This window comes from Acinonyx jubatus, chromosome C2 (genome assembly GCF_027475565.1).
Source record: "Acinonyx jubatus isolate Ajub_Pintada_27869175 chromosome C2, VMU_Ajub_asm_v1.0, whole genome shotgun sequence".
Classification (NCBI taxonomy): Eukaryota; Metazoa; Chordata; class Mammalia; order Carnivora; family Felidae; genus Acinonyx; species Acinonyx jubatus.
In genome coordinates, this window is record NC_069384.1 from 113,047,109 (window position 1) to 113,069,199 (window position 22,091).

At 40.5% G+C, this 22,091-nt stretch overlaps 2 protein-coding genes and 1 pseudogene across 9 annotated transcripts in view; all 3 read left to right on the forward strand.

Annotated features, from left to right (window-relative positions):
• TM4SF1 (transmembrane 4 L six family member 1) overlaps positions 1-22,091 on the forward strand; it is a 49,017-nt gene that overhangs the window by 16,751 nt on the left and 10,175 nt on the right. For 2 of the 7 annotated variants that reach the window (XR_008297940.1, XR_001430275.3), the window contains exons 5-11: positions 96-276; positions 2,172-2,230; positions 5,460-5,691; positions 7,758-7,886; positions 11,676-11,821; positions 16,427-16,540; positions 17,200-17,375. Coding sequence is in view for 1 of the 7 variants with exons in the window: in XM_015072523.3 (XP_014928009.1) it covers positions 96-276; positions 2,172-2,186 (196 nt within the window). In the remaining 6 variants the exon portion in view is untranslated. Of the gene's footprint in view, positions 1-95; positions 277-2,171; positions 2,231-5,459; positions 6,332-7,757; positions 7,887-11,675; positions 11,822-16,426; positions 16,541-17,199; positions 17,376-22,091 lie in introns of those variants that run through there. The other 5 variants (XR_008297943.1, XR_008297941.1, XR_008297942.1 and 2 more) reach the window with 5 other exon arrangements.
• On the forward strand, positions 5,229-6,331 carry LOC128315392 (peptidyl-prolyl cis-trans isomerase A-like; annotated as a pseudogene).
• TM4SF18 (transmembrane 4 L six family member 18) overlaps positions 17,238-22,091 on the forward strand; it is a 62,209-nt gene continuing 57,355 nt past the window's right edge. For both annotated transcript variants that reach the window (XM_053221315.1, XM_015072526.3), the window contains exon 1: positions 17,238-17,375. The gene's annotated coding sequence lies outside the window, so the exon portion shown is untranslated. The remainder of the gene's footprint in view (positions 17,376-22,091) is intronic.

A 22,091-nucleotide genomic window follows, 5' to 3' on the forward strand; every position in this document is an offset into this window, starting at 1 on the left:
TTTTTCTGAACAAAAAAGCACCACACAGAAAGTAGCTTATGAGACATCCCCTTAGATGTGGTCATATATCAGAAGTTTCTTCTTTTCATCCACAGGTACCTTCTGGATACCTCCACATGGTCCCAGTGCATGGAACCCAAGCATATTGTAGAATGGAACGTCTCTCTGTTTTCCATCCTCTTGGCCCTGGGTGGAATTGAATTCATCTTATGTCTCATTCAAGTAATAAATGGTGTGATGGGAGGCATATGTGGCTATTGCTGCTCTCGCCAACAGGTAAGAGCTGTGAAAATGTCACAGCCTGGCCCTGGGGTATTCAATTACTGTAACACACTGTTATTTTCATCATAAAGAAAAAAAAAGGCAAAATCAGATTCTGCTCCAACTACCAACGTTTGTTCCTATATCATCTTTGTGGCAAAGCATTTACAGCATTCAATTTTGCTTTCAGTAATAAGCTTCCTGAATATCATAGTTGCTGGGTTATCTTTTTTTTTTTTATAGTTGGCTCTGTGTATATAGGAAAATGCTGCCCGTACCCAAAGTTTCCTTTCAAGAGCAAACTTACTGCCCCTTTCACTACCCCTGCTCTGGCCAAGGAGACACAATTTTGCTTGCTCTCATGTTCCCAACTAGTATATGCAAATAGTGGTCAATGTTCATTGCACCAGGCACGGAGCTAAACTCACATTTCAGAAGAGACTATGAGTCAGACATTAAGCAGTATGTCTAAGATCACCTAGGCAGGAAGTAACAGGCTTCAAACCCTAGGTCATTTTATGCGAGCTCCTGCTCTCAACCTGTCCGCAACACTTGCTGTTCTGTTGGATTTTCTACAATGCCTTCTAATAAGGAGTCACAAAAATACCCAAACAGCTAAGCACAGAGAATCACTAATAACCTTTGAATAGCAGCTCATGAAAAAAACCTTTCATGGTGAAAGAAAACCAGGAAGCACTTGTTTCCTGGGGATATGATTTCAGAGAGAAGTATGCATTTGTTAGTAGCGGGGAAAGTTCTTGTTTCTATATCCTCCTAAAAAAAAAAAAAAAACACATAGTAATGAATTGATGGAAGTCCAGCTTTGGTCCAATTTTGGGAGGTTAGTTTTATGTCTTATTCTGTAAAACAGGATTAGGTAAACAGAAACTTATTTAATTTATATTTTCCTAATCATTTACTCCTTTGGTTCAAGGTCTCTTAACTGTCTTTTAAAATAAGACAAAATCTAATTAAAACTGAAAGCATGTGGCTACCATGAAAGACCTTGCTATGAATAAAAGGAAACTTTCTAATTTTTGAGGGGACGTTAAAAGAAAAATCTAGTTTTCCTTATCAGGCAAGTACAGCAAGATTAATAATTTCCTTGGGAGCCTGCCAAATTTCCAAGAAAACAGCGCAGTGGGAAACCTTCAATATGAAGTTGTTTCCAGGCAGTATGGTTGGGGAGAGGCAGAGGAGAGTCTTCTCAGACTTACTCTAATGTGACCTATCTTTAGCCTTGGATTTCATACAAGGCAGAGTTTAAATTAGGTGAGGCCCCTTTGGACATCAGCACTTGTGCATTTTGGGGACAGGCATAATATGTCAATGACCAAAGTTGCTGTAGTGATTTGCCAGAGTGACCCTGTTCTCTGAGCGGGGGTGGGGAGCAAGTAGTCCCACGGGATTTCCTGTCTGAGTCACCGAAGAGATGGCTTTTTCACAGACACCACAGTGCAGATCTGCTATTTTTGTTTCTAAGACAAAAGACGCTTTCAGAGGGCAAGGTTTTTAGTGTAGATGAGTCAAGTCTGTAACTTGGTAGCACTTAATTGGGAAGGTTACCCACATTGAGCCCACTCCTGTGTGAAACTCCCATGGCATTATCTCTTAAATCCCTAAGATTAAAAGCCTACCCCAAATGCATTCAAAGCCAAGCAAATACCAGTAAGCTGTGGTTTCCATGGCCCTTTCCTGCAGCTTTTCCTAAGAGAGGACAATGGATCTGGTTTGTTTAGGAAACATTTCAGGAACATTGTCCAAGCTCTCAGTGTTGTTGGCCAAAAGCTCTGGGTAGTGGAGATCAGCCCACTTTATGTTTGCTTAAAACAGGAATTTTTAGGACTAACATGGCATCGTTGTTTGTTTAGCCTGATTGTAACGTAATGCATATTTCATTTTCTTTACAGCGATACGACTGCTAAAAGAACCACCCCACGACAGAACCACGATCTTCCTTTATTTCATTGTAATTTATATATTTTACTTGTATTAATTTGTAAAACTTTGTACTAGTGTATCATACTCCGTATATTCTACTTTTATAAATGTGTATAGAAGCTGGCATCTTCACGTGATGTCAGTGTTTGAGCGTAGCAAACTGTTTTTTTAGGAATGAGAAAATCCATGAGGTAATTTACAGACTGAATGACGGTCGGTCCTCAGCATAGCTGAGACAAACTCTGGCCTGAGTGATGTTTTTTAGAAACATTATAAGGACAAGTATCACACTCTAGTTACTATTATCTATGCCTGGGTTTATTAAAGGAAAGATTTCTAATTGCTTTTTTTAAGATCGTGAAGGAGAAAATCCAAAAACTTGAAAAGATGTGTCTTTTTTCACTGTTTATATGGTGTTTCCCATTCATATGCCTGCAAATCTCTGGCAAGAGGCCTTTTTGAAGTGTTTCATGTTTCATAAGAGACAGACACTTGCCCAGAGAGGGAGGACTGGTTGAGAGTGCCCTGAGCTAAAGGAAGGCATCAAAACATGCAATGCTGCCGAGAGTACTGGCAGGTCCTAAGTTTCTCTAACAGGTAGAACACTTTTTGTCCTTCAGAGACAAGCACCAAGGATCATGTATTGACAAAGAAAAAGGCCTGGATAGTTGGATGAGGAAAAGATGGGAAACGGAATAAAGCAGTTTCATCAGCATCATGGGAAAATGGGGCAGGGGGAGGAAGGGCAGAAGGACCATGAGGAAACAGCCCCAAAATTTGATGGTTTAAATACAACAAAATAAAGTATCCACTACAAGTTTTTTTTCTTGTTTAGTTTCACTGTCCTTTGTTTAAGGTTCTCCCTTTTGGGGTGCCTGGGTGGCTCGGTCAGTTAAGCGTCGGACTCTTGATTTTGGCTCAGGTTATGATCTCACGGTTGTTGAGTTCGAGCCCTGCATCGGGCTCTGTGCTGATGGTGCATTTGCTTGAGATTCTCTCTCTCGCCCTCTCTGCCCCTCCTTTACTCATGTGCATGCTGTGCATGTGCACTCTCGCTCTTTCTCTCTCAAAATAAATAAATAAGCTTAAAACTTTTCTCCATATATATATATATATATATATATATATATTTTACAGCCTGAGGGGTGTGCAGCCCTTATTGCTTAGGGCTTTGTGTCTTCTGGGTTTTTTATCCCACTTTCTCTCCCTCATCCTCTCCTTCTTCTTCTACATTTCTCTGTTCTCCGTGCATTGCTGTTGCTGTGCCATTACCTTGGGGTCATTACACCACTTAGGTCCTTTCTACTGGATGCCCGAGGCATCAGGCTCCTGGGGAGGGTAACAGACATTTTCTCCCTTGATATTTTATATCTGTTAAACAGAGTTGGGCCCTTTCAAGAGACAGGATTCCCTGATCCATTGGGAATTATCTTCAGAAGTTTTCTGCTTTTCGTGTTTATTGGCCTGGGAAATAGATGAGTTAATAAAGGAGCTTCTCGGGCTGTTGGACAGCAGAGTCCCTCCTGTGTGCTGGGTGCCCTACAGTGGCTTCCCGACGGAACGGTTCTAATCTTTTCTGTGCTTCTGTCTCCCTCTGGCAGTCCTATGAAGACTACGGACTTGTTTGAAGAATGCCATTTAAAAGTGCATAAAATAAAGCATGATCTTTAATCGAATTGTGATATTTCATCAAAATGTTTCTGATAAAATATTGCGATATTTTTATCAAAATATTTTTGAAAATTATAATACAGTTTACCTGACAGCCAGCTCCATCACACCAGCCTCTGTAGGCAGGAAGGCAGGCAGTGGTCTAGGGGGTGGGCCTAGCAACTGTACTTTTGATACAGAAGTAACATATAATTTATATATTGTTTATAATCATATATGCTTTGTATTGTTAATCAAAGCATGATCAGCATTGCTGATACTACTGTGAATTGTTTCATGTAGTCATAACAAAGGAAATACTGTATTTTCCTTACAGGTTAGTAAAAACATTGGCATTTTTTTTTTTTCTCTCTGGAGTTTAACACGCCTTCTCCCAGGTATCTATCCCTGGGCCTCTTGGGAATTCTTGGGCACCAGATTAAGAGCCCCTGAAAGAGAAAATCCAAACAAGAGGCATAATGATCAGGTATAAGCACCTCTTTTTCTTAAGTCTATCCTCAAGGCAACAACAATAATAATGATTAATCATGATAGTGACAATAGCAACCATTTATTGAGTTCCTTCGATGGGTCAGTTACTATACTTAGTTTCTACACATATTATTTCACGGAAATCTCTCAGCATTCCTAGGAAGTGTTGCTTGTCTCCACTGTACAGAGTCAAAGCTCAGAGAAGTTAAGTAATATGCCCAAGGCATATCATGATATGACTTCAGGGCAATCTAACATGAAAACCCATGCTTTGCTGGTTTCTGTCCTTGGCCCCCTCTTCCTCCTCTGCTACCCCTGCCCAGGTGCTGGGGTCTTGTCTCCTCCAACACTGACTCGGCCTCTCCACTCACCCAAGGGGAGCTTTGACAGGTCCCTGAGGCCCTCAGTCATCCCACCCCAGAGCTGAAGTTTGAGTGACTCAAAGTTTTCCCTAGTTTGTAAATTCTTTAATAGTAGACATTGCCATTTTCCAGAGGAAATAGCAAAATAAATCACCTTCTACCCTAGTTTATTTATATTTATAGCTCACATGGTGGGTCTATAATATTCCAGACCCTTCCATTTGACTGGAAATTCCCTCAGAGATTGTACCGAAACAGCTTATATATCACCTGGCAACATAAAAGCAATACGATTACTGTAGAATCTGAGTCACCTGAATAGCACACATGGCCCAAAGGTTAGATAGTTCCCTCTGAGTATAAATTTACCATAGTTGCCAAATGTATAAATAACTTGCTAGATATAAGGAATCTCTTGAAGTAAAGTCTGAGGAAATTGATGGAGCATTACCTTCACCACAATTTGTTTCTTGTATGCATGTGAGACCCTTTTGACTATGTTTCCTCTGATGCTTACCCACCATGGGAACAGGTATGGGATTTGGTGCAACTTTTCAGAAAAGCAACAATCTGTAAGGTCTGCATATCCTTTTTAACCCAGTGTATGTGTGTATGTGTCTATCTGTCTATTCTATCCATCTACCTATCATCGTCTACCTACCGTCTACCTCCCTATCTATCTATCATCTATCTATATATCTATAACTTCTAGTAATTTATTTTAGGAAAATCATTAAGGATATTTGATTTTAGCCTTGCAGATGCCACCACCCAGAGGCCCCTGAGCCTCCCAGCCACAGTCAACTCCACTGAGTTCTTCAACATTGCTATGGATGGCAAGCTCTTGGGTCAAATCTCCATCGAGCTGTTTGCAGACAAAGTTCCCAAGATAGTAGAAAACTTTCATGCTCTGAGCACTGGGGAGAAAGGATTTGGTTATAAATTTTCCTGCTGTCACAGGATTATTCCAGGATTTATGTGCCAGGTGACTTGACTTCATAATCCATAATGGCAAGTCCATCTGTGGGGAGAAATGTGATGATGAGAATTTCATTCTGGATCACATAGGTCTTGGTATCTTGTCCATGACAAATGCTGGACCCAACACAAACAGTTCTCAATTTTTCATCTGCACTGCCACACCTGAGTGGTTGGGTGGTCGGCATGTGGTTTTTGGCAAAGTGAAAGAGAGCATGAATATTTGGAAGTATAGACTGCTTTGGGTCCAGTAATGGCAACACAGCAAGAAGATCACCAGTGCTGATTGTGGACAAATCTAATAATTTGGCTTGTGTTTTATCTTAACCACCAGCCCATTCCTTCTGTAGCTCAGGAGGGCATCCCTTCACCCCCATCGACTAGAAATATCCTATAATCTTTGTGCTTTCACTGCAGTTCTATGGGTTCCATATTTTCCTTATTCCCCTCCAAGTGTAGCTTGATTGCAAAGTTAAATTTATGATTATGAAATAAAACCTAAACAAATAAACAAAAAGATGTTCAGTTCCAGGGATAATTTTGGGAGTAGTATTTATACCAAGAAAAATAACAAGAGTCTAAATGTCCAACAAGGAACTGGTTTGGTAAAATGTCAGCACAATAAAATTTTATTTATATTTATTATATATATGCACTAAAAAGTAATTTTGGTTAGATTCTGGGTGATTTTTGTCTTGATTCATTTTGCCTATCTATACCTACTAAAGTTTTTACAATAAACACATATTACATTTGGAAAGAAAGCAAAAATGAGAAAACAAATATTCATTCCTGAAATCATTCAGGGAGTCGTCCACAGTCTTTGAAGGAAAATCCCCAAGTGTATGAGAAAACCATTGTTCCTTTCGGTGGACAGAGGAGTCATTCTTCAGTGAACTCTGGAGAATAATTGTGCAGGAAATTAGCTGAAGGGCTGGGCCAGGTGAGACAGGCAGTAACCACAGGCTAAAAATATTGTGGGGAGGCCATAATTCCCACTCTGTGTTTGGGAAATGTAAGTACATGGTGTCTACTTAGTCTAGCTACCAAATAAGATTTTTATAAATATCAGCTACGTATCTGTTTTTCCATTCTTAAAAATGAAAACAATGAAATGCTTTTACTTTGAGAATTGGCCTTTTATCAGGGCTTTTTGTAGCACAGCTTGAATTTTCCTCATTTTCCTCTTCTGAGATGAGAGGGATGGTCAACAATGGGGTTATAGGACATGGTCCAGCCTGGTTTGTGGAGATGATTCACAGCACATTATATAGAGAAATTGTCACCCACCCCAGGCTAGTAAAAATGGTCCTTCCTCCCCTTTTAACACAAAATAATTTTTGTGTTTGTTCATCTTTGTCAATTTAGATACTTTTTAAAAAAGTGGGCCAGGTTGGGATCTCACAGAATACTTAACTCCCTATTGTTTAATCCCTTGGCTAAAGTAGATGTTCTAAAACTACACTCAGTTCTGTCAATAATCTCTGACACCTAGGTTAAGTTTTTAACTTTTTAAACTTTTATTGAAATGTAAATTTTTTACATGTAGAAAAATGCACACAAAAATGTGTAGCTCAGTGAATTTTTTTAAATTTCAGTTTATTTTTGAGAGAGACAGAGCATGAAGGGGGGGAGTGACAGAGAGAGAGGGAGACACAGAATCCAAAGTAGGCTCCAGGCTCTGAGCTGTCAGCACAGAGCCCAACGTGGGGCTCGAACTCATGAACCCCAAGATCATGACTTGAGCCGAAGCCAGATGCTTAGCAGACTGAGCCACCCAGGTGCCCCTACCTCAGTGAATTTTTACATATGTTTATACACATGTAACCACCATCTAGATCAAGATGTAGGACTCCCAGCACTCAGACAACTCTCTCGTGTCCTCTCCGAGACAGTATGTACCTACCATCACCACACACACTCAGAGTAACTACAGTTCTGATTTCTATCACCATAGATTAGTTCTGTCTGTGCTTGAACTTTATAGAAATTGAATAATAAAGCATGCTTTCCTTGTGTCTGGTTTTTCTCCCTGAACGTTATGTTGTTGAATGTTGACTCCTGAAATATCAGCAGAACGATCTGTTCATGAGACAACGCTGAATGTATTGCTTACGGCCATCAGGGAGAATACCACCTTGAAAGAACTTTCATTGGAGGGAGAAGGAAAAGGCTGAATTTGAGATTTTGATTTTGGTTCAGGTGAGTCTCTCAGACTTGAATAGGATTTGTAGGAATTCTATCATTTAGGACTATGGGAAAAGCATGGCAAGGATTTCGAGGTGAAAGGTTCAAAGACTCCTGAGATATGAACTCTTGATGTTTTCTATTGAAAAGATGATGGGGTCTTTTGGGAAGTTCTATAATGAAAAATAAAGTTATTTGCCTGGGCAAGAGTATCCTGGAATAGTAAAGCTATGTTAATGAAGACTATGGAATAATAAAATCATGCTAATATAGACAGTAAGCTGTGGAGCAGTTTATGGTTTTAGTCCTCAGTGTCCAAGTGGGGGTTGGAAGGTAGGTGGTTTCAATTTGTAATAATTTTGGTATTCATCTGTGTTGTCTTATGTAGCAGGAGTTTGTTCTTGTCCTTTGCTGTATAGTGTTCCATTATTTGAAAATAATACAGTTTATTTACTCTGATTCTATTAATGGATATTTGGGGTGTTTCCAGCTTTTGTATCTTTGGAAATATGTTCTTATGATCATTCTTGTACGTGTTTTTTTGGTGCATATAGTACAAGTGTTGGTTTGTTTGCTTTTGCCTTGGTAAGGACTCAAACTGCCAATAGAGGTTCTTTTGTTGTGCTCTAGTTAGCATCCCAGGGAACCCAGAGTTTCCCCCTGGCCCAGCACCCTGAAGGTTTGGCTCATCTCTTCATCCAAGGGATTTACAATCAGTCATGAGTTCAGTATATCTGAACTGACCACTACATGCCCTGTCCTGTACAAGGTGCTGACGACCCAGCTGTAAACAATATTTTACAAGCTCTAGTAGGCAGAGTCCTTGACCATGTGGCTCACCATGGTATTCATGGCTCCTAGAATAATGCCTGGCAGGTAGCAGATACTCAATGATCAGTGGGTCAGCAAATCTGGTCTGCTGCCTGTTTTCGTAAATAATGTTTTGTGGAAAGACAGCCATACTCATTTGTTTACATAGCGTCTATGGTTTCCTTCCTGCTGCAGTGGCAGAATGGATAATTGTGAAAGTTAACTTATGTTCCCACAAGACCTGAAATATTTACTATCTAAATCTTTACTGAAAGAGTTTGCTGACGTCTAGTCTAGCTGGCCATTTGTCTCACTAAAAATTGACACTTCCATTACAACAGGAGAAGTATGGGTATTTTTGTTATTTTTAAGCTTATTATAGAAATTAAAAAACATTTTAATAAGTAGAGAGAGAAAAAAATGAAATTGGTTTACCGGCCAACCAGCTAGAAGAATGGATACTAGGGAATATATTAGTTTCCTAGGGATGCCATAACAAAATACCACAAACTGGGTAGCTCAGAGCAACAGAAATTTATTTTCCCCCGGTTCTGGAGGCCAGAAGTCCAACATCAATGTGTCAGCAAAGCCATGCTCCCACTGAAGTTGCTAGGGAAGGATTTGTTTCAGGACTCTTCCCTAGCTTCTGGAAGTCTCAGGCATTCCCTCCACTTGTAAAAGGACATCCTTTCCCTATGTCTCTTCATGTAGACTTGTCTCTGTGCATATCTATATCTGTGTCCAAATTTCCCATTCTTAGAAGGACACTAGTTGAATTGCATTAGGGTCCACCCTAGTAACCTCTTGATTAATTTGATTACCTCTGTAAAAACTGTATTTCCAAATACAGTCACATTCTGAGGTACTAGGTATTAGGACTTCAACATATCTTTCTTGAGGGGACACAATTCAGCCCACAACAGAGGAAATACTAGCTGTCTCTGGGACTTCATTAGCATCTTCTAAACTAAACAGATGTCCTATGAGACCTCTTTGGAAAAAGTCTGGGAAATAGTACACACAAGACAAATCTTCCTGAAGATTCACCACACCCATTAACATTCCATAAACTCTGAGAAGTCTTCTTGTAAAACCTGTTTAACTCAAAACTTCCCAAATTATTTAACTCACAGACCCTAGGGCTGCAGCTCTGGAAAGAAAGTAAATAGCAGATAAGAAGAGAATCACGGATTTGGAAACATGATAAACTTGTAAAGGGGCAATAGATGATAGAGGTCAGAGGAAATTTTTAATGGTGACCAGGAACTTAGGATGAAAGAAAAAAAATTCTCAATATAATTAGCTGCTGCCTGTTCAATGTACAGAAACTCTGATGTGCTTTATCTACATCTGCTGTTCTTGAATAGCTATGCATGGTTACCACCCTTCTGGATCTTGCTCTAATTCCCTAGGAGAATATTATGTGTCCTTCAAGGACCCCAGCTCCCTAGGTTTGTAAGGAGTTCCGATTTCCAATGTCACAATTTTGGAAATGAAGTTTCTACTGTAGCTGTCTTGGACTCCAAGTGGGAGATGTCTCTGAGTGGGACAGACAATAGAATTTCAGAGATATAAGTAACTTAATTATAAGTCATTTCATTCCTCCATAGTTTAGGGTCAAAGCTAGATCTTTCACCAACTCCATTTCCAAGTCCCAATGTGTTAATCGTGGGGTGTGCTTGTATGCGAGTGTGGGCACTGGAATATGTAACCTACAAACCCTTGCAAAGACTGAGAAGAGACTTCCCTCTGCATTTGCCTATGCATCCTCTTGGGCATGGGTGTAGAGGTATGGGGAGCAAGGACATGCCATGGATGTGAGGTAGGCAAAGCTTGAGGTTAGAAAGAGACAGAAATGAAATGACATATTAGTAACCAGTTTCTGCAAAGGCAAGTTGGATGATTCAGTCTTTAGCACCTCTGGCTAGAGGGTTAGGGTGTCCTGTGAGTCAGGTAATCTGTGAGCAATTAGGTGTTTCTTTGGCCCAGGGAAGCGTCACACTAGAGGCGATGGTGAGTCTCACCTTGTATAATGAGAGAAGTATTCATATTCACATCTTCAGGACTCCCTAAGCAGATGAGAACATCAGAGTTTGGAAGCTTGTAGATGTGCTAGGTGGGAGAACCGCACCCAGATATAGAGAAAGTATGAGGAGGGCTGCAGAGGCTCCCTTGACCTTCCCTGAGCACCACCCTTTTCTTGGCTCCACACCTTTTCCTCTCCCATCACCTCTGCTTCTGAGGGTAAAGCAAACTAAATGAAATGGTTTCCATAGACCACAAGGGGGTGGTTCTATTTTCCTTTCTGAAGATTTCTTTTTTCTTGGGAAGTCATTCCCCTTTTATTAAAAAAAATTTTTTTTAAGTTCATTTGTTTATTTTGAGAGAGAGAACATGAGTTTGAGCGGGGTGGGATACAGAGAGGGAGAGAGAAAGAATCCCAATCAGGCTCCATGTTGTCAACTTAGAGCCCAGTGTGGGGCTTGAACTCATGAACCGTGAGATCTGACCTGAGCTGAAATTGAGTCAGCCACTTAACCAACTGAGTCACCGAGATGCCCCTCACTCCCCCTTTAATGCCTCAGGGAATTAAATGACAACTAGACTCTGACTTTGACTTTTACCAAATAACAAGCACATTTGAATAACTAAAGGTCCACAGAAATTTGATCAGCCAAAGGACCATGCAGAACGGGTGCTGGTTTTCACTCAGGAACCTGGGATTTGGGTTATGACTGGTGATCTTGGAGAAGTCATTTTTTTCTCTCTGAGCCTCAGTTTCCTAATTTGCAAAGTGGAGATAATAATGTAATCTCTAACTGCCTATCAGGATTAGGATGGTCAAACTAGACCCTATATGAGATCATTGTAATTTATAAAGTTTTGTGTCATATTATTGTTATTTTAGTCCATGAATGAAAGGATTAGAATAGTAGTTCCATTCTATTATCACTCTCATTAATTCTTGCCTCATCATCATCTTCCTCACCCAAGTCATGAGCTCTGGGATTCAGGAGCCACCCAACATGTGAAGACTTTGCATATAACTTCTTCTTCCTTTGAACTTTAGAACAGGAGCTCAACTCTGTATGTTAAAATCACCCAGCAACTAGGCACCAATATCTCTCATGAACATAGAGGTAAGAATTCTCAACAATTCTCAAATCTTAACAATGTATAAAAAGAATTATCTATCACAGCTAAGTGGGATTTAGCTCATGAATGCAAGTCTGGTTCAACATTTAAAAATCAATTAATGTAATCTACCACATGAACAGACTAAAAAAGAAGAAAAATTACATCTCATACCAATATATGGACAAAATCCAACACCCATTCATGATAACAAAACAAAACAAAACAAAACAACTCTTGTCAAACTAGGAATAGAGGGAATTTCCTCAACTTGATAAAGAATATCTACAAAAATCCACAGCTAACATCTTACTTAAGTGAATAGAGTGTTTTCTGCTAAGATCAAGAGCAAAGCAAGTATGTCCCCTCTCATCACTCCTTTTCAACATCATACCGGAAGTCTTAGCTAATATAACAAAACAAAACAAAAATGATATAAAAGGCATACAGATTGGGAAAGAAGAAATAAGCTGGTTTTGTTTACAGCTGACATGATTGTCTCTGTAGGAAATCCAAAAGAATCAACAAAAAAACTCCTAGAACTAATAAATGACTTTAGAAAGTCGCTCACTGATCTGTAGCAAGAAGGGCAAATTTCTGGAATATATGCTCCAAACTCACTTGTCCTGTCACCCATGGCAGACCTCACTGACCTTTCCCAAACTCTTTCCCAGTGAGCCCAGACACGGCCTTAGGATCCTTCTCAGCCCATCAGGTGGGCATCAATAATTGATCAGAGTTTGCCAGTGGAATCCCCTTTGTCATCTCTGCTTTATAGATTCACCCCATCTCCAAACCAGGGTCGGCTTTGCTGGATCTTCTTCCCCCTAGTCCTGCCTCCTTCTTCATGACTTGAAAAGTTTGGTGTTTTCACAGGAAAGCTCTCCAACAGAGGCTGAACAGACTCTGTGACGGCTGCTCAGGCTCTAGGACAAAGCTGTACCTTCATACTGTGCTTAGTCTTTCGCTCTCAAGGACTTTCTGCAAACATTAACTCATTTATTTGAAAAGTCTGGGGCTATGAGGACTAATGAGATAATGCTGATGAAACACTCTGTGTTCCCAAGATGAAAGACAGCAGGCTATTCATATAAAAGGCATTTTTAGAGGCTACTGAAAATTCTCACAGGGGTTGGCTGCCTTTTTTGCTTTGCTGTGAATATCGTTTAAGGCCAGGAGACAAGGCCTCACTACTGTTCTTTAGAGAAGGCTCGGTGATGTGGGAGGGGTAGCTGTGAGAACAGCTTGGTAGCACTCCTGCATCTATCACTTTCTAGTTTTATTATCTTAAGCAAGTTTCTTAATGTCTCTTAGCTTATTTTCCCTCCTATGTCCAATGGGAATGATAACGTCTGGTTCAGATAATGTATGTGAGAATAGACACTTGATGTCAGCTCTTCTAAGGAGTTGGTCCAGCTTGGGCTGATTCTATAGAGCCACACAAGCAGTATATTTGCACTTTAGTAAGAGGAAATGTAGAGGATGGTGATGATTAAAAATCCAGAAAAGAGCCTTTCTCTGACTAACACGAGAATTAGGAGTGCTCAACTCTTTTAGAAATTCCCCTTATTGATCTTTAATTAAAAACAAGAGCCATGATGAGCCCAGCATGGCTCTAGAAGTCAGGTTGTATCCATTCAGACAGCTGACCTCTCTATTCAAAACATACTAAGTGGTTACTCCACACCAAGCTAAATAATGGGGATGAAAAACAAAGCTGTCATTTTCCCAATGTGTGAGAAGAAATCCCTGCTGCAAAATACAGATAACACATTTCATTAATTCTAAGATGCACATTTTCATCACACTGTAACATACCTGAAATTGGAGTGCATCTTAGACCTATCACAGTTTAAATAACAGCACTTCCTTCTTTTATTAATGCATCACAGAATAAATGGAGCATCTTGCAAATGATGACATCAAATTCAGTGAAATACAGCAATAGCTATCTCTCAGGACTATTTGCGGGTTAAAGGGAGTAAATTGGAAAACCACCTGTATTTATGATCTACTGCTTCATAGCAGATAACCCCAAAATTTAGCAGCTTAAAGCAATAAACTTTTTTTTTCCTCATGGTTTCGGTGGCCAGGAATCCAGGAGCAGTTTAACTCAGGTTCTAAGTCAGGGTTGCTTATGAGGCTGCAAAGGGAATTGGGTCTACTGTCATCTGAGGTTTGACTGGGCATGGAGGATCCACTTCCAAGATCATTCATGAAGCTGTCAGCTGGAGGCTTTAGTCTCTGCAATGTAGCCTTCTCCATTGAGCTGCTTATGACAAGGCATCTGGCTGATCCTAGAGTCAGTGGGGTGTGTGTGTGTGTGTGTGTGTGAAAGAGAGAGACAGAGACAGAGAGAGAAAGGCCCAAGATGAAAAGATTGAAGCTGCAGGTGTTTATACCTAGTCTTGGAAGTTACATACTGTCTCTTCTGCCACATTCTGTTGGTTACACAGACCAACACTGGTACAAGATAGGAGGGTGAGGAACACTGGGTGCCATCTTGGAGACTATCATAGTACCTAACACACTGAAGGATGAAAAGAAAGTCAGAAATAAATATTAGTTTTTCTCCCTGTGTAGTACTCTCCTTTTTACCTCATATAAATTCTGTTGGAAGAGATTGGGTCTTCATTTAGGTTTATACCACCATCCAACTCATACTTTCAGTTTGCACAGCTATCTAGCTGGAGTGGCAAATGTAATGAAAGTGAAAAGATGTCAAAGAGAAGTTTCTGTGTTTGACAACTTGGTGTGGCTGGGGATGGAGACCTTCCCTTCTGGCTTGTGTTCAAAATGGAGAATCTTAGGATTTTACTGATCTCTCTTTATAAAAAAAATGCATCCAAATTTAGAGGCTAATCATCCAAGAGAACTCAGCCACCTTAGGGCTTCTCACCTTCATAGAGGGATGGTTTGGCACCACATGATGGCCTAAATACAAGAGCTCACAGGATCTCAGACCTAGAATCTTTTGTTAGGACATAAGGAAATTGGCTAGCAAATCATCATTTGCCAGTGTAGTGAAAAAAATAAACAGATGATTGTAAAATTCTGGAGCCATCAAATCCTGATTTCCAAGTATTATTGGAAATAAGAAGCCTGGTTATTCACAGATGATTTTAGAGCAGGCCTGGATACTGTCCCATGTACCCTAAGTCTATGGTTCTGGAAGTGTGGTTCTGGCCCAGCATCATCAGCGTCACTTGGGAACTGATTTAAAATGCAAATTCTCAGTTCTCACTTCAGATCTGCTGAATCAGCCCACATGGGAATGGAGCCCAGTGAGGCTTCTGTGTTTTAATAAGCAGGTGATTCTGATGCTTACTCAAGTTTGGGAACCACTGCTCATTGTAAAATCCTTTCCTTTGATGTAAGATATATCCCAACTGTCCCTCCATCTGCCCTCCACACACACACAAAGCAAAACTAAATTACAGTGTTTGGGGATGCACTTGGGTCATACAATTATGAAGAAAAGTAAGGAAATGATTACTGTAAAATCAGGAGAGTGGTTACTTTTGGAGAAAAGGGAGGGAGATATGGGTTGTGTAGGAAGGCGCACATGGAGGGCTTCTGGGATAGGAATGTTACCCATTTGAAGGAGTGTGGGATCACCCACTATGTGTCCAGCATGTGCTTTAGGAAGGTAGAGACAATGCAAATATGATGGCTGGGGATGGACACATTCACACCCCTAGTTCCAGCACAGAGTAGCAGTGCTATTCTTTTCATAAAAGTAGAGTCTCAAACAAATGAAACCCAGTAAAATATAGTGGTTTTCCCACACCAGCAATCAATTTTCCAATACTCTGAACATCAACAGTTGTCTGACATTTTTCTCTAATTTAATTCTGATTCTAATTACCTGGAGTTAGTGTCAGATTCCACAGATTTAAGAGCTCAGTCCCATAAGACTGTGTGATCTGTGTATCTCTGGCTGGGACAGCCATGCCTGGGGATGATATGACCTGATAAGATGGATGCTGGCTTCACTATACATAGATTTGGTGGGAACCCCTTATTGGGTTACTTTGCACCCAAGATGGAGAGAGGGACAGGGAAAGTGTAGAGCAGAGTGAGGTGACTCCAAAGACCAGCAGCAGTTTGAACTCAGCAGTCCTTGGAGAAAGATGTGTGTTCAGTGTGGAAGCAGATATTGAGGAGTCCACCTTAACCATTCGCTTTGACTTATTTCTATCTCCCATCCGGCTGCTACTTAATCCCTTGGCCCTCCTAGCCTGGTAGTATCTTCAGAAATGGAGGTGCAGGGTAGTGTTGCAGAAAGAGCACTAGACTAGGGGTCAGGGCTTTCATCCCAGGTTTGCCCCCTGACTTGAGTAAGTTCACTCCCTTCTCAATGCCCGTGACATTAGACCAGACCATATGTAAGCAGATTATAGTAAAAACACGCACAGGGCTGGAATTGGAATTGGAAGGATAAAATACCTCTAAGGGCATTGGATGTATTTCCCATCATGCAGATATTATATTACAGATCTATAACTTCATTGAAAAATAAAGATGATAGAACGAAAGTGTATTTGGTATTATTTTATTGTAGCTTTGTAACAGGAGTTAATCTTTCTTGTATCTCTTTGTTTCTTTAGTGAGAGAAGTGGAAGTTACTTTTCCTAGTGCCAGGGTAGAAAATGGCTACGTGGACTTCCCCAGGGGAGTTTTCCCTTAGGAGGATACATATCAATTTACACTGTAGAAGACAGGTAAGTAAAGGGTGAGGAGCCCTGAATATCCAGGGAAAGATGAAATAGAGAGGCCCTTTATGTTTGGAGAGTTGGGGGGTAGGGGATAGGTGGTGGAAATAATGCTGCCACTCCACCTCTTGGGGATCACTGGAGTGAAAGGACTGAAAGAATTCTGTAGACAGTGGAATCCATTCCGACTCAGAGATTCAGGGGCCAGCTCTGCGTGTACAGAGACTAAAAGAGCTGGGTTGAAAGGGTGGCCATATGAGGGCCTCTGACAGAGCCGGGTGCTGCAGGGCACTGTCCCTGAAGAGCCCTTATGGCCCCTTCAGAACAGAGCATGCTATGGGCTCCTCACAACAGAGGAATCATTTCAAGGTGAACCAACTGGTCTTCAACAGCGACACCATGTGGCTGAGAGAAGTAAAGACAGCACTGGACTTGAAAGATCCAGGGTCAGCCTGCACCCAAAGGAACAGTGAGTGGGTGTACGTAGGTCAGGAGGAAGACTGACCTTTTTATTACTAGACTAGGTAAGGACTACAGTGATTTTGTTTGGTATTGGTACTTTGAGTTTTGGGAGCAGTTCATACTAGTTAAATACATTCTATGATAAATGTTAAAAATAGATTTTACATTTCTGGAAATCTGTAACTACAATGTTTTGACTTTTGCAGGTTTTGCTGGAGCCTCTGAGCATCACACTGCAGACAACTGAACACAAGCATTGTTTGGTTTTCTCTTTCACTGCATGGTGTCCAACCTGTTTTTTGAAAAGGAAGAGGGAGAATGGAGGACTCAATTTTTGAATTTCAAATGAGATTACACCCGGGTCATTACATTTTTCTCTAAGGTACCTTTCAGCTCAAATGTCTATAGTTGTATATGGAACTTTTTAATGTTTTAAGAATCTCCTGGAAAAGTTATTCATGCTACTCACTGTGGACTTCTAGTTGATCAAATGTTTCATTTCGCTTCCAGCTGAATAGCACAGTATTGGTTTCTCAAAGCATTTATTTGTAAATGTATTAGGAATAAGACTGTGTTAACTAGTCAAATGGGTATAGTCCACGTGGTTTAGAGTGTCATTCATTCAAACAAATAGGTAATGTGTGAGTCCCACTGTGTGTCAGGCATTGTTCTGGTCATGGAAGATAGAATGGTATAGAACAGAACATGGCACCTCCCTCAAGGAGTCTCCCTGGCTAGAGAGAATCACAAGATGCTCTAAGAGCAGAGAGGAGGAAGATCTGAGCCAGTCTCAGTTGCCAGCACTGATTTTGAGGGGCATAAAGGCACAGATAGATGAATGCCAACAACCAAGCATAGAACCAGCCCATGGAATCAATAATTTACATGTAGGCAGGGCTGCTCAGAAGTTGTAGTTGAGAGTTGGAATCAAGACTACTTGGGTTTGAATCCCAATTCCACCACTTAGCAGCTATATAATTTCGGGTATGTCACTAAAGCCCCAAGTACCCCTAGTTCCTTACCTGTGAATTGGAGAGAATACCTACCTCAGGAGAAGTTTAAGTTAGAGAATATTGGCAAAGTGTAATGTTGAGCAGCATTGCTTTATAAATTGAGCTTTATTTTAATAATAATAATAAATCAAAAATTTGTAGACCAATAAGATCATCAGTGAATTTTTGTTGTATTTGAATTAGGATTGACCCATTTAATAAAGACTTGCTGGTTTAGACCAGATGAGATTTACCATATTTCTCTAATGCTCTTGATATTGACTTTGACTGCATATCAGAGTCACCTGAAGAATCTTAAAGCTGATGCCTGGACTTCAACCCCAGAGTCTGATGCAATCAGTCTGGAGTATGCTTTGGGCTTCAGCGTTTTTAATCATGCAGCCCAGGTCTAGCTGAATATGGAAAGTGAGCAGATCTGTCCTTGGGTCACAGGCAACCAAGGCAGTTACTGATGACTTTCCCCTTATATACCTGCATTCTGAGCTAGAAGTTTTATTGGAAACAACCAGTGGGAGAGGGAGTCACCTCCACCAACTGGTGCTAAAAATTGACAGAGGCACCTGTACTTCTAACCCCATGAGGCATTTGTTAGTCCTAACTGTACCAGGATGTGTTCCTCAGCCAGCAGCTATGGGATGACTGGAATAGATGCAGTTAGAAAGGTGATTCCAGGGACAGCTTTGCTATAGCCCAGGCAAGAGACTATCGACAAATCACTCTTCCTGCTCCATCTCGGTTTTGTTATCTCTGTTTATGGAGACGAGAGTATTTCCGTATGCCCATAGACCTGTTCTTAGGTCCATGAGTTATGCTGGTAAAGCACTTTGCAAGCCATAAAATACTGTATGAATGAAATAAAATACCCAGTAGAGATTTGACATTGCACTTTTTAAAACTAAAAACTGCTATTTTGTATAGTTTCTGCTGTCCAGAGCTAAGTTTTTAAATACCTTATACAAAGCTGTGATGATTGAGACCATTTTCTATAGCAATTCTATGTCCTAGGTTTCACAAAAACAAAACAGCAGTGAATTCTATTTTCTATTCTAATCAATAATTTATCGTGATAAACCTTTTGCAAAACACCATCTAAGGTGTGGGCCTACAGGGTAAAATGACTTCTTTTTTTTATGGAAAAGTAATTACTGTAATGAGTTTTTGTTATGTGTGAGGCTCCGTAAAGGAAATCTAATTCAAATGGAGTCAGAGAGCTGAAGGTAGAGCTCTCAAACTAAACCTCTGGCTGCAGCCCTTGTATTCCCAACAGGAAGAAACCTATACTTTACAACCCCAGCAGGAAGAAAGATTTTCACCTTACGTAGCAACAGCCAAGCCAATGAGAGACTGTTGCAATTCAGCCAATGAGAAGCCACTACCCTTTGAACTCCCAGTTTATTCAGATGGACTTTTTTGTTTATAACAGCCTTTCCCAACTCCCCCAACTTTCCTCTATAGAAGAACATTCCTCTCCTTTGTTCTCTGAACTTGGAGTATGGTTTTGGCATAGCTTGCCTGTCCTGAGTTGAAATTCTCTGCCATTCCCAAATAAACCCATTTTTTGCTGGTAAAATAACTGTCTTTTTTTTTTTTAAGTTAACATATGCAAATATAAAGCACTTGGGGCCGTGCAATTTTATTGAGGATAAAAAGTAACCAGAATTCAAATTAAGGGTTCTAATTAGTAATGTAAATTAGCAACATAAATTAGTGAGGGTTTTTTTTTTTTTGTTTTGGTTTGGTTTTTGGGATTTTTTTTTTTGTAGAATTGTTTCCTTTCAGGTTATGGAGACGTTAGAGAACATTTATTTTTCTTAAAAAACACAATTCAACTAAGTAAATTTTAAAGATCTTACTAACTTTATTCAGAGATTCATGAACCCGGCAGCACCCAAGCTACCAAATAAAAAGGAGCCCCGAGTAGTTGTACAATTCAAGAGGGCTGATAGACCAAAGTGAGCAGGAACAGAAAGTTACACTGGGCAAAAGCAGATTGGTTATTGCAAGGTTACCTTCCTTACAGCTAAGGGATGTGTTGGAGCTGGGTCAGGTTAGCTGCGCTGAGCAGACAAGCACTGATTGGTTGACCTGGGCCTTTCTTTCTTGGGAGGGCTGAACATAGAAACTTAGTTAAAAGTTTTGGTTTGCTGACATCAGACTGAATGTGAATGACTCCACCTTGAGCCCAAACTGGTCACGTTACCACCTTCCTAAATCTGATTTGGACTGCCTAGCAAATACGCGTTGTTGTATGTTCTTCCAGAGCTGTGTGTGCTGTGCTGTGAGCAGCTAGATGCCGATGTGGAGCTGGTAGGTAGGGACCACTGGAGAACTCTGCAGGCTGATCTCTTAATCTCATGCTGCAGGACAAGGTTATATGAAAAAGACAACTTTTCTATGGAAAAGTTAAAAGTATGTTGAGAGGCAGCCTAAAGTACAGATTCCATCCAGAGTCACATTGCCCCCTTTGAATCCCAGCTTCAATTTTTACCAAGTGTGTGACTTCGGGCAAGTAATTTAACCTCTCTGTGCCTCAGTTTCGTCTTCTATTAGATGGAGGTAATAGTAACTACATCATTAGGTTGTTATGAAGATTAAATGAGTTAATAAAGGTAAAATGATTAAAACAGTAGCTGGGACATAATAAACATCATGTAAGTGTTAAGTAAAATACACTTTTTAACACAGTGTTACAGCATCTGTAATTTACTCTAAGGCATATTGGTATAGACAAACTATAAGAGTATAAATAAACTTTATTCTACATCTTCGTGGTGAAAAATTAACAATGAAATGCCCAATTTGAGAATCTACTTTCTGAGGATGGTTAGAGCAGAGCTTTGAATATTGCCAGATAAATCTATATCAGAAGGTAAGTGATTTGATTTAGTGTTAAAAAGAAAAAAATAGCGGGGTGCCTGGGTGGCTCAGTTGGTTAAGCGTCCAACTTTGGCTCAGGCCAGGATCTTGTGGTTCCTGATTTCAGCCCTGCGTCTGGCTCTGTGCTGACAGCTCAGAGCCTGGAGCCTGCTTCGTATTCTGTGTCTCCCTCTCTCTCTGCTCCTTCCCTGTTCATGCTCGATTGTGCTCTCTCTCTCTCAAAAATAAACATTAAAAAAAAAGAAAAAAATAATAAATGATGGTACAGCAAAAAAGAAATTTGTTGAATAATATGCTTCATACACTGTCATTTACATTTATTCAAATGTACTGTCAAGTACATTTATTCACTCAACATATATTTATTAAGAATTCACTACATTCCAAGTACAGCGAGAGGCGTGAGATACACATTGGTCTAAGATGGACGTGAAGCCTGCCCTTTGGGGCTTCAAGATGAGACCTAGAGGATGAGGTGGTGCCCACCAGCCAAGGCAGGTGGGGATAGAGTTCCAGGCAGTGGGAACAGCAAGGACAGGACCTGAGGGCAGGATACTCAGCAGGTTTGGGCAAACGAAAGGCAACTTGGGTGGTCGGATAGTGGGGGGCAAGAGGATAGCAAGCAGCAGATGACTCTCTGGGAGTGTTTTGCTTGATCTTCCCAAAGCACTGGACCTATTGAACCTTGAAATTGTATCCCCCTTGATTTCCACGTTGTCTCTACCACTTGATTTTCTCCCTTCTTATACAAGGTTGAATAGTGTTCCCCAAATTCATATCTACTCAGAATATGACCTTATTTAGAAATAGGGTCTTTGCTGATGTAATTAGGCAAATGATTACACGGATTACATGGATTACATGGATTAGAGTGGGCCCTAAATCCAAGGATAGGTGTTCTTATAAGAGGCCCATGTGAAGATGCATAGAGAGATGAAGGCCACGTTATTACAGAGCCAAGATTGGAGTGATGCAGCACAAGCCAAGGACCGCCAAGAATTGCCACCACCACCACTGCTGGCATATAGGCATGGAACAGTCTCTCTCAGAACCTCCAAGGAACCAAACCTGCTGGCACCTGAATTCAGACCTCTAGTTTCCCAAACTGTGAGACAGTAAGTTTCTGTTGTTTTATACCACCTGGTTTGTGGTAATTTGTTACGGCAGCCCTAGGAAACTAACATACATCTCTTCGACTGTACATTCTC